Source organism: Microcaecilia unicolor, chromosome 3, assembly GCF_901765095.1.
Source record: "Microcaecilia unicolor chromosome 3, aMicUni1.1, whole genome shotgun sequence".
Classification (NCBI taxonomy): domain Eukaryota; kingdom Metazoa; phylum Chordata; class Amphibia; order Gymnophiona; family Siphonopidae; genus Microcaecilia; species Microcaecilia unicolor.
The window spans coordinates 143963401-143976379 of record NC_044033.1 but is presented as its reverse complement, the minus strand read 5'-3'; the positions used below and the strand labels follow the sequence as shown (position 1 = coordinate 143976379).

Below are 12979 nucleotides of genomic sequence, written 5' to 3'. Positions count from 1 at the left end.
CAGCAGACATGAGTTTAAGATCACGATGCATGGAATAAGGAGCACATTAAAAATGCTTAAGGTATGATATTAAGAGAGACCTTTTCTTGGTACAGTGGGCATAATTCTTCACCTTTTTATAAATGTAATGTAAATTTCAAATCTATAATTAGCATATATAAGGTTCCACCAGTTCTTATGAGTAGCTTGATCCAGAGATTTCCAAGAAGCAAAAACAATTTTTAGAGCCAATTTGATCATAGTACGTAAAAGTGAACATTCATATTTATTCAAGACAGTTGTGAAACATATGTTCTTGAGAAGCAAAAATTGTAACATATTGTATTAGGTATTTTAAACCAGAGTTTCCCAAGTACGGTCCTGGAGTACCCCTTACCAGTCAGGTTTTCAGGATATCCATAATGAATATGCATGAACTTGATTTACATACTACCTCCATTATATGCAAACCTCTTTCATGCATATTTATTGTGGATATCTTGAAAACCTGACTGGCAAGGGGTACTCCAGGACCGGACTTGGGAAACACTGTTTTAAACAAGCACAATATTGTATACCATATATCTGACCAGTAATTTTTAGTAACAGGATAGTCAAAAAGCATGTTTTTGAAGGTGCCAGGTGTTGCTTACATGACCAGCAGGTACTGGTATTGGAAGTCCAGATTGATTCCCAGTCACTATCTGATATAGGGTGCATTATGTCATCTTCCCAAGATTTATGCAAACCAATGTTCTTGGGAGTAGATTTTTATTTGATAAATTTATAAATGAAAGATGCTGCATGACCAGTAAAATGTAGCTTGGCGCATATGTCAATAAGTTCAGGATATTCTGGTAAATCCTGAGCATTAGGAAAACATTTTTTGAGGATAGTTCTTAACTGCAGTGGCATACAAGGGGGGGGGGGGCGGTGGGGGCGGTCCGGCCCGGGTGCACGCCGCTGGGGGGTGCCGCGGCGCGCACCTGCTCTGAGTTCGCTGACTTCGCGCGTTCGCTGCAGCTCCCTCTGCCCTGGAAGAGGTTACTTCCTGTTCCGGGTCAGAGGGAGCTCCAGCGAACGCACGAAGTCAGGGAACTCTGAGCAGGCGCGCGCTGCGGCACCCCCCCCAGCGGCGTTCCGCGCTGCATCGGGGGGGGGGGGGGCTGCACCCCGGGGGGGGGGGGGGCGGCGCGCCGCCCCGGGTGTCCGCCCCCCTAGGAACGCCACTGCTTAACTGTAACCATTGAAAAATTAAGTGAAATTTCAGAGAAAGACCACCATATATGGTTATGAGAATTAATAAATGCACTGATATTTCATATGCCAATACGTTGCCATTGAGACCAAGAAATGTGTTTATTATTTATGAGAACAGATGGATTATTCCATATAGACAAAAACAAAGAGACCATGGTATAGATAATTGTCTATCAAAATAAGCGAGGATCATATGTGTGGTTTTAACAATAGGATTAATAGCATAACGTTTAGGGAGCTTCATGCCTAATATATGAGTAGGGAGGAGAGGGTCTAGAATGTGTTTTTAGAAGTGTGTCCAGCACAGCACAGACAATGGGTCAGCAAGAGAAACTTGAAGACTTTGAATTTCACTGAAAATTAGATAGTAATCTATCCACATTTTTATAAAAAGAAATTGAGAAAAAAAGGGGGACCATAATTAAATGTAGGTAATCTGGGGGACTATCATCATCTTAAGGGAGTTGAGCCTCCCACACCAGAAGAGGTGTAAGGGGGACCAAGAAAAGATAAGGTCTCTGTCAAAATAAGTGCCCAAATACTTAATAGATGAAGTGACCCATTTAAGGGGGTAGCCTGGTATGGAGAAAGGTACATAAAAGTTACTAAGAGGCATCAATTCAGTTTTATTCCAATTAATTCTGTAATCCAAGAGCTCAGAAAACTGGGTCATCAAATTTAAAAAGTGCTGGCAGTGAGGTTTGTAGATAGGTTATATACAGCAAGATATCATCTTGGACACTTCCTGCAGATTTAGATGCGATTCCTGAAGGAAGCAAATGTCTGATCCGGATTTTTTCAAGTAGAGAAAATTTTCTTGTGTTTGATAGGATGAGAAATCCCTCACATTGTTTCCTCCAGATTCTGACCATGTGCCATGAAAATGTGGTTGATCAAACAACAAAAGTCCTGATAGGAAAAGTTTGTAAAGCAGGTTAAACTGAGTAGGGAATATAAAGCCATAACCACGAAAACAAGAGAGAAGAAAAAAATATAAAATGAGTGGGGTCGCGTGTATCCAAAACAAACGTACGTGTGTGATCAAGCTGTCATACTTAGAAGAGTTCATGACACAGTGGCAGCCATGTTGCTGAGAACATCAAAGATGTGATGTGGGCACCATATAATATAATCTTTGTTTCAGTAGAAATGTCTCTTTACGGTGCGGTATTTAAGGCTGGGGCAAGGAACCTTTGAAGATCTTCAGAATCTGAATGTTTATGGTTATCCTGATATGTGATTTGTATGATAGCAGGATATAATAATAATCCATACTGAAGCGCCGAGTGCTTTTAATTTGGGGAGCATTTCAAGGAACAGTTTTCTCTTCTGTGTAGTTGGTTTGGAAGTCTGGAGCCACATAGATTTTAGATCCAGCATGCAGTAAAGGTAATTTAGCATGAGCAGTGTCTAAAATTAACATGGCTTCAGTATGTCACAGAAATTTCACAATTATTGGTAAAACTTCCCAGATGTAGATTGTGTTGCAATCCTATGGGCAAGCTCAATGTAAAGAGCCGTATTAGCCAGAAAAGCTAGTCAATTTAAAAGAAAAGGGCACAAAAAAAGTATTATATCATTGCTCTCAAGGGTTTTGGGCACCCCCAGTATCCGAACATTATTATGTCTCATTATATTAGATATATCTTCAATTTCATGCTGAAGGGTATCAATTTCGTTTAACTTACTTTGCATGCTAAGATACTGCTCATCATGCATAGACATCCACTCTTCTAATAACTCTATTCTTGCATTGAATTATTTGGGTTGACATCAACGCTATGTCAGCTTTAATTTCTGAAGAAGTTTGCAGATTGCACTGCATAAAATCTTGAAATACTTTGATGTCTTCGGTGATGGAATCAGGGTTATCAGGCCTGTCCAGTGGTAATAGCACTCACGGGGCTTTTCTGGTGTGCGAGGTTCGTGCTTACTGTGCTTGGAAGTGGATTGGGTGAAAAAGGAGCCATCGGATGTATTAGATTTATGTGCCATGAATATTAGTAAGTTGCAAAATTGCAAAAGTTAAGAGAAAGACTGGAAGAGGCTGCTTTATAATTGATTCAGAAGAGAGATGGCAGGAGAACGATGGAGGAGGTCACGTGATCTTCCCCTGCGGGGGATATTTTGATTTTATAATACAATTACACATGCAGCCCTGGTCTTCTGAAATATGGCATATGTTCTACACATTATCACCAATACGCTGAGCTTCCCATATCCAAGACCTATCTAAAATTGACCTGTATAAACACATTTGGATATTTGTTTTTACCAATGTAGGCACAAACAATTACACCAGCTCTATGGCTAAGAAAATAAGAATAGTTATCCTGGGTCAGACCAATGGTCCATTATAGCCCAGAATCCTACCTCCAACAGTGGCCAATCCAAGCCACAAGTACCCGGCAAAAACTCAAATACCAGCAAGATTCCATGCTACCAATCCCAGGGCAAGCTGTGCCTTCCCCCATATCTATCTCAATAGCAGACTATGGACTTTTCCTGCAGAAACTTGTCCAAACATTTCTTTACACCCAGATACACTAACCACTGTTACCATATCCTCTGGCAATGAGTTCCAGAACTTAACTGTTCTTTGAGTGAAAAAATATTTTCTCCTATTTGTTTTAAAAATATTTTCATTTAATTTCATTGAGTGTCCCCTAGTCTTTGTACTCTTTGAAAGAGCAAAAACATGCATTCACTTCTACTCGCTCTACACCACTCAGGATTTTATAGACCTCAATCATATCTCTCCTCAGCCGTCTCTTTTCCAAGCTGAAGAGTCCTAACCTCTTTAGCTTTTCCTCATATGAAAGGAGTTCCATCCCCTTTATCATTTTGGTTTCTCTTCTTTCAACCTTTTCTATTTCTGCTATATCTTTCTTGAGATATGACGACCAGAATTGAACTCAGTATTCAAGGTAAGGTCGCACCATGAAGCGAAATAGAAGCATTACAGTATTCTTGGTATTATTTATCATACCTTTCCTAATAATTCCTAGCACCCTGTTTGCTTTTTTGGTCACCGCCGCACACTGGGCAGAAGATTTCAGCATTTTCTCTACAATGACACCTAGATCTTTTTCTTGGGTACTGACTCTCAAGGTGGGTCTTAGCATCAGGTAGCTATTATCAGATTATTCAGCACTGCTGCTCAGGAATCACTAGCATGGTTTGGTAAAAGAGGCCCTTAATCAATTCATTTGTTGTTCCAATTTCTAGATCATTTTATAAATATGTTAAATAACACTGATCCCAGAACAGATCCCTGCGGCACTCTTCTCCAGTGAAATAAAAATGGCTATTTAACCCTACTCTCTGTTTTCTGTCCAATAACCAATTCCTAAACCACAACAGAACATTGCCTCCTATTACATAACATCAGTATTCGCACTATGCTGTGCTCTCAATAAACACACACAATAAACTTAACCACACTAAATATCTGGCACAATAACAGTAACACTGTTCATTCAACAACTCATAACTTCAATACTCAACTCCAAAAGAGAGGCCTTTCCCCACACACTTGAAGCCAGTTGGTGCCAACCTAGCCCCATCAATCACTTTACACTCCACATATCCCCACCTCCCACAAGTCCGCAGTGACGCAGGACTTGCAAATACTCATGGTGGAGTTGCACACAATGAAGCATATTCATTCTTAACCAATTTACCACTTTCCAAAGGCCTCCTCAACAGTATCACAATCCCTCGTAATTCCATCACCCACTTGTTCGACCAACCCAACCCCCCCCCCCCCCCCCCCCCCCCCAACTACACCACTCCACAAACTCCTGACAAACCCAACAGGGAGAGCACGGCAGGAAACCATCTCAACTCCCAACCAGCTCCCGCTCATCACTGCCCTCCCAAACAATAATTTTTGCCCACCATAAGCTCCCATCTAAATTCTCCCACATAACTTCTCAGCAACTGTAACCTACCAATCCCCACCTGCCACATCACCAACCTGCCATTCATTCCTCCTCTCTCCATAATCTCCCCTGCTTCTCCCACAACCCTCACTAAAACAGCACTGTTATGCTCAGCTGCTGTGAGCTCCCTTAATGTTCTACAAAAAAGGCACCTATTTTTCCTTATAGAATAGGCTCCAAACAGGAACGTTGATAGTGCACAAAAATAGGTGCCCCTTTTTAAAATTATCATGTAATTAACAATACAAACCATTCTGCTGGTATTAAAAAAAAACTATTTTCCAAAGTAAAAGTGCATGCATACTTGCAGCATAAAAAGTATCTCAGGATAAGGACACACATACTAATTTATTTAGTACTTTTTCTAAATAGACACATTCATGCTCATGAAGATTCAAATGTATATATGTAGCTCCAAACACTGCACAAATCCTGGCCCATAAATACGTATATGAAAAAATGACAATACGTACATGTATATTTACCTGCATATAGGGTGGGTAATACTTTACAGTCCTTTTCTGCGTATAAATCACAGAAATTGCTTTCAAAATGGCCTTCCTTATGTTTATTTTAGCTGCTGTTCATATCACTGATATAGTCCAAAGTTGAAAGAGTGTAATTAAACTAAAATTCTCATTTTGTTTAATGCAGCCTATGTAACAAGCCATCACAGCAAAAGAGCCTGTCTGTTTTCACTGTGAGCAAATAAAATGGCATATTTTGAAAGTCCACTTTGCTTACAGATTACATGAAAAGACTTATAGGCCAAATGAGACTGCCTTACAGAGCCAATGTGATGAAACATGGCAAGGTTTGGCCAAGCTGTCAGCTGTGGTTATTGCCTCATTATTAGCAAATTTCAGCAGTGGCTGTCAAAACCTGAAATATGGAATGACTTAAGCATCCTTCTCTAGAATTAAAAGAAATGTTCAAAATGATTTAAAAAAAAAAAACAGAGGCAGCAAAGATTAAATAAAGGAACATATCAATTTGGAGTCAGTGAATTACATCCAGCTGCGATGGCGAATTAAGAACCGATTAATGGCTGAAGCTTTTCTCCATTTTGGATGCGGAAACAAACTCATTAGGCTTTTAGAGTAGCTATAATGTGTGTACTGTGGGAACTATTCAATGCTATTCAGGAGACTTTAACTATAAGCTTAGAGCCTTTCCCACAGAGCTTCTGGTGCTATTTTCTTTATATAACATGTGTGCTTGAAAATGCAGCCAAAAAGAAACCCTTTGTTTTTCTACTTTGTTGTGGTCTCTCTCAGCTTTACGTTTCTTGAACACAGGTAAATAAACTCATAATCCAGATGGTCCAACAGATGTGAGAGCAGCACTTTGAAATCAACAGACAGTGGGCAATACTTTCCATTTTCTCTTTTAAATGCTAACTAATATGTAATTCGGAATCTCCGGTGTTGTTAGCATCTGCTCCCTTCGGCCAGCCAAAGGTTACAGGTGTTCCTGATGTCATTTCACAGTAAGGCGTGGGCCTGGCCTGTGAGCGAGTGCCCAGGCTCAAATCTTTCCCTACCACCTACCAGTTTTGTCCTGCTGGGCTTCCATTTGCTGCATCTTCTGTGTCAGCTCCTGTTCTCTCTGCTGGGCCTGAAAGGCCAAAACTCTCGCATCATTGCTAAGGCTATGCTGAATACTATCTTTTTCCAACCTATGCGGGGGAGGGGGGGGGAAGAAGAGAAGGAATACACATAAAGCAAACACTGGAGAAGCTGATCATGATAGTGTAACAACATGAGTCAAAATAAATAAGAACAAACATGAAATGCATTCCCAGCAGCAATTAATGCTTACATAAAAAAATATAATGAACTGTTTTTATTCCTATCCCAAACTACTATGCTTCCAACATGCACCATTCAATGCATTAATTCTCTATAAAATGGCAATAGATTTCTGTTTCATTCAATTCTGGAAGAACTTTATTATTTCTGTTCAAATGTTTAACTTACATTAATTAATAATTTCTAAATGCATAGATACATGGCAGTAGCACAGGAGATGCACCTATCCTACCACTGAAGCATACATTTTTTTAACGAGATAATTTTATAACCAGAAACCTAGTTTAATGCAGCAAGAACGCACCTACTTCAAGCCTGCTTTTCTTTATAAATTTCTAGTGCAAATTGCCAAAAACATACCTTGATTTTAGGGGCTGGTGTAATTGCATCTAGTTCATAGAAAGGCACATAAAAGACAGAATTTTATAATTTGTGTGTGTGTGTGTATATATATATATATACACACATACACCCCATCCAAATTCCATCCGTCTGTACAGTTGCAGAAAAAGTACACACCATGAAAATAAGCATGCACTTTTAGCTGATCAGTATTTAATAAGAGGTCATTTACATGTATAAGTGCCCATCTATGTACAATATTACTGTGTAAAACTAGTCAGCTTCTTATAAAATTACTCCTTAAGGGGAAAGGGAAATGGGACTTGATATACCGCCTTTCTGAGGTTTTTGCAACTACATTCAAAACGGTTTACATATATTCAGGTACTTATTTTGTACCAGGGGCAATGGAGAGTTAAGTGACTTGCCCAGAGTCAAAAGGAGCTGCAGTGGGAATCGAACTCAGTTCCCCAAGATCAAAGTCCACTGCACTAACCATGAGGCTACTCCTCCACATTGTGCCTATTAAAAACCTATTCTCTAAAGGAAAGTAGGCGCCTGCTTTCCTTTATAGAATACTAGCTTAACTGGGTAGATATGCACCTAATTTATATTATTCTACAGGTTACATTTGTAAGTGTGAGTCCCAGCCATGCTCTATCCACGTATACATCCACTTTTCAAAATATACAATATATAAGATAAAGAGAATAGCGTTTAAAGCATATTTTTGGCATTTATGTACATATGTGTAAACAAATATGCACATATGCCAGTATTCTAATCATTAATGTGTATATTTAGCACAAAATGGTAGCACCTTATTCCTGGAATTTCCCCTAAGGAGGGCAATTCTATAATTGTTACCTATTCTCTTTATGTTGGACAACTGTAATTCCTTATGTTTAGAAGTAGCTACAAAGTATATGTCAAAACAGTAGCTAGGCTAATTTTTTATAGGTCTAAGTTTGACCATGTTTCTCCACTGTTGAAGGAGCTGCACTGGTTACCAGTTCAAGCAAGGATTGTTTTTAATTTATGTTTTATTTTTTTTACTCTTTATATGGTTCTTGTACAGCAGATCTTTCTCAGTCTTTTAAAATTTTACAATTGAGTACCAGGTCTCGTACTTGTAATTCATTGATTCTAGCTTTTCCTCCTGTAACTCAAATTAGATTTAAAGCTATGTTTTCCGATTCATTTTTCTATTTAGCAGTTCGTGTTTGGAATTGTCTTCCTGTTGGTCTTCGTACGGTATGGCCTTTTTAAAGTTTTTGTAAGGCCTTGAAGACACATTTATTTACATGTACATAATCAATTTTTTTTTTCTGCTGCCATCTGTAATTTCCGTATCTTGCGAAGGATGTTAAAAAAATGGAAACGGTGCAAAGAAAAGCTACGAGGATGGTATGGGATTTGCGTTCCAAGACATATGAAGAGAGACTTGCTGACCTGAACATGTATACCCTCGAGAAAAGGAGGAACAGGGGTGATATGATACAGACGTTCAAATATTTGAAAGGTATTAATCCGCAAACGAATCTTTTCCGGAGATGGGAAGGCGGTAGAACGAGAGGACATGAAATGAGATTGAAGAGGGGCAGACTCAGGAAAGATGTCAGGAAGTATTTTTTCATGGAGAGGGTGGTGGACGCTTGGAATGCCCTCCCGCGGGAGGTGGTGGAGATGAAAACGGTAACGGAGTTCAAACATGCGTGGGATAAACATAAAGGAATCCTGTGCATAAGGAATGGATCCTCAGAAGTTTAGCTGAAATTGGGTGGCGGAGCAGGTGAGGGGAAGAGGGGTTGGTGGTTGGGAGGCTAGGATAGGGGAGGGCAGACTTATACGTTCTGTACCAGAGCCGATGATGGGAGGCGGGACTGGTGGTTGGGAGGCGGGAAATACTGCTGGGCAGACTTATACGGTCTATGCCCTGAAAAGGACAGGTACAAATTCAAGGTAAGGTATACACATATGAGTTTGTCTTGGGCACACTGGATGGACCATGCAGGTCTTTTTCTGCCGTCATCTACTATGTTACTATGTTACTATGTATCAACTTTCATTTATTTGGAGAGCTAGTGGTCTATAAGTACCCTTGTACTGTAATGTAATATAATGTAACTGCACCTCCATGTATCGGCATGCTTTAGGTTTAGGTGCTCACAGTTACATCTGTCATAGAGCTGGCATAAGTGTGGGTGCCTAAATGTGGCAGGGACTGATGCAGCTTACAGTAATCAGCACATCTCTTTCGTTGTATCACAGAAAAGTGGTAACAAATGCATCATCCCAGCGGCATAGCAAGGGCGGGGCGGTGGGGGCGGTTCGCCCCGGGTGCACGCTGCTGGAAGTTGCAGAGAGCAGCCGTGTGCCTGTCGGCTCCGCTGGTTCCCTGCTCCCTCTGCCCCGGGGCAGAGGGAGAAGGGAGCCAATGGAGCTGACAAGCGCGTGGCTACTCCCTGCACCCTCCAGCAGCCAAGAATGCACCCGGGGGGGGGGGGGGGGGGAGGGAGGGCTCGATGTGCCGGGGAGGGGGGTGTCATTGCTCCGGGGGGGGGGGGGGGGGTCATGCTGCACCCGGAGGGGGGGGGGGGGGTGCACGGTGGCAGCTGACCTAGGATCGCCACTGCATCATTCATATTATGTAAGTCATGCACGTAACTTGGAGCCCTGCCTATGTCTTGCCCGTACTCCCCCATGTGAACATGTGCTATTTAAATAAAGCAGGTATCTGAGAAGAGTGATTAGGCGAATGCTAGTTCTTGATTGGGTGTGTGCATACCTAGGCACGTAAATGCTAGTACTCTAAACATTTACACACAAACCCCCAGATTCTATATATGGTGACTAAAGTTGCACGTAAAATGTGGCCAAATTGCGCATGCAACTTAATTGTTTAACAAGTCAATCAGTGCCGATAATTGGCCAATAAGGAGCAATCAGTACTAATTAGAATTTATGCATTCAACTTTCTAAGTGGCGCAGGTAAATTTTAATGCGTGGATCTCAAAAGGGGGCATGGCCATGGGAAGGACATAGGCAGGTCATGGGCGTTCCTACAAATTATACACACTGTTATAGGATATGTCCGATCCATGCCTAAATTGGTGAAAATGGTCACACCTAAAATTCTATAAACCACACCCAATGTTAGGCATGGGATATAGAATAGCGCTGTGTGTGGGGTTTTTCTGTGCCATATATAGAATCTAGCCCATAGTGCACATAACAAGCATATACATTTTGACACCTATGTTCTAGAACTTTCCTTTAAAGGGCCTTTTTACTACAGTGAAGTGTGCTAAGTGCCACATGGCCCATGGGTATAAAATAGGATATACAGCATTTAGGGGGAGATTCTATATATTGCACCTAAAAAAATAGACGCTGAAATCAATGTCAACTAAGCATATTCTATAATCAGTGCCTAGATTTAGGCGCCAATTATAGAATATGCTTAGTTGATGTTTCAGCACCTAAATCTACGTGCATCCATTTACACCAACAAAAACGTGGCGTAAATTTCAGCGCATAGATATAGGTGCACTGGGCCATATTCTATTACTAGGAACGTAAATTTCAGAATGCCTAAGGAACGCCCATTTCTCTGCCCATAAACACGCCCCTTTTTGCCTGCACGCATTAGAAGTTCAGCACCAATCATTACAGAATACACTTGCTTGTTAAGTGCTGTCATCAGCGCTCATTAGCTTCTTAAGCAGTCTTTTTACTAAGCCGCAGTAAAAGGTAGACTGCGGTAGTGCATGTCTTTTGGGTACGCGATGGGTCATTTTTTTTTTTACTGCATCTAGGAAAAAAGGGCCCTTTTTTAATTGGCCAGAAAATGGACATGCACTAAAATTGAAACCAGCGTGCATCCATTTTTGGAATGAGACCTTACCTAGCAGTAAGGCCTCACGCGCTACCCGCGTGGTAAGCATGCAGCGCGTGCCAACTGCTGTTTACCACAGGGTAATAAATTGAAAATTATTTTCTACCTTGGGATTCAGTGCAAATTCAGAATTACCACCTGGCTCCCATGCTAGCTAGGCGGTAGTGCCAATTTGGTGTGCGCTGTACATGCATAGGCCCTCCCGTGCTTTTGTAAAAGGAGCCCTAAGCTTGTTAAGTTATGCGCACTGTTATAGAATCCATGCTTTAGTAAAAGGGCCCCTAACCCCTGGATTCTATATTTTTTCAGTGTGTAAGTACACAAATAGATGTACCACAAATAGATGTATTTTTTCATATAAAAACTATAGTATATTTTTAAAATATCTTTCAGAGCTCACAAATATTTTAGTTGACATCATACCTAGACATAAATATCTCCAAACTAAGGTTTTCAGATCCTTTTTTTTAATTGTCTCCTAGGTGACATATAGTGTCTATTGCACTGCTCTTTCTTTAAGAGAAATCTCATAAAAATACAATCAGGAGCACATGTATGTGCTTTCCATAAAGGTTTGGATAAGTAGTATGGAAAGCAAAACCTAAGGTGGATACAATTATATTACCAGACATGAATACAGAGTTTAATTATCTGTCAGCAATCAGGTACATCATTACACATTAAGGGCTAGAGCTGTTAATGTATATGTCCAAATTAGCACAGAACAATGCTGTTAACACATCTTATTTTCTTGCACATCTCATTTTATGTTAATACTGTTAATACACATTACTGCATGTTTGTTACTCTAGCCCAAAACCAGGGATTGTTGATTGAAAAATTATACTGCACAAAACAGTTGTTCAATCTTAAGACATATTATAATAAATGTTAAGAATTTAAATTGATCTTTAATTTCTATTTCTTAATGGTAATGGGACAAGATGAGTGCAGGCAAAGAAAATGTATATGAAGGCCTGATTAGGATGTATATAACTTTCAAATTTGCCAGCTAATTTTAATAGCTAACTTGTTCATATTCTGTATTTTACTGTGCACTAAAAAGTGTGACTTTCTATAGTTTTCTCATGGTTTTTAGCCATTTATGGTTTGTTGTTTTTTTTGCTTTAATTAAAAGCTAGGAGAATACAACATATACTTTCAACTGATAATCATGCTATGTTTAATATACATAATGAAAAATTTGTCACAGTGTAACAGGACAGGATCAGGACAGGTATTTAAGAGAATATCACGAACACTAATTTTCTGCAATAAATACCTGGCCTGGTATATGTGCATTGAACACATTTAATCTTATTATAGATTAGACAGTGGCTATCAAAAACTATGATCTACATGCCTACTGAAACTGCTTTTGTAATGATATGACTTTGTTATACTGACTACACAAAAGTCTCGCATGGCTATCATATACTTTTACCACAACGTTTCTAGAAAGTTAAATTCCAAATAGTGCTTCATTTTGTCTTTTTTGGTAAGTAAATTTCTTCATTTTTTTCTGTAGCAATGCAAAAACAGGTGCCATTTAAGCAAAAAGAAATTACTTGCAACTCGACTGAATTTGTGTGGCCAATTATTCTTGTATCTCAGGGCTACCCTCTACACTAGCAAATTCAAACATTTCTGGAGACTATATTTGAGATATGCAGCTATACGGTTACAGGAATTGTGTGAACTAACTACATCATCTTAAATTGTGTTCATTCAAAAGCACCCCCTGT

At 39.9% G+C, this 12979-nt stretch overlaps 1 protein-coding gene across 1 annotated transcript in view; it reads right to left on the bottom strand.

Annotated features, from left to right (window-relative positions):
* The window catches only part of SDCCAG8 (serologically defined colon cancer antigen 8), a 434015-nt gene that overhangs the window by 145479 nt on the left and 275557 nt on the right, over nucleotides 1-12979 (bottom strand). Inside the window, exon 14 of the mRNA XM_030196427.1 lies at nucleotides 6734-6861. Coding sequence (XP_030052287.1) covers nucleotides 6734-6861 — 128 coding nt within the window. The remainder of the gene's footprint in view (nucleotides 1-6733; nucleotides 6862-12979) is intronic.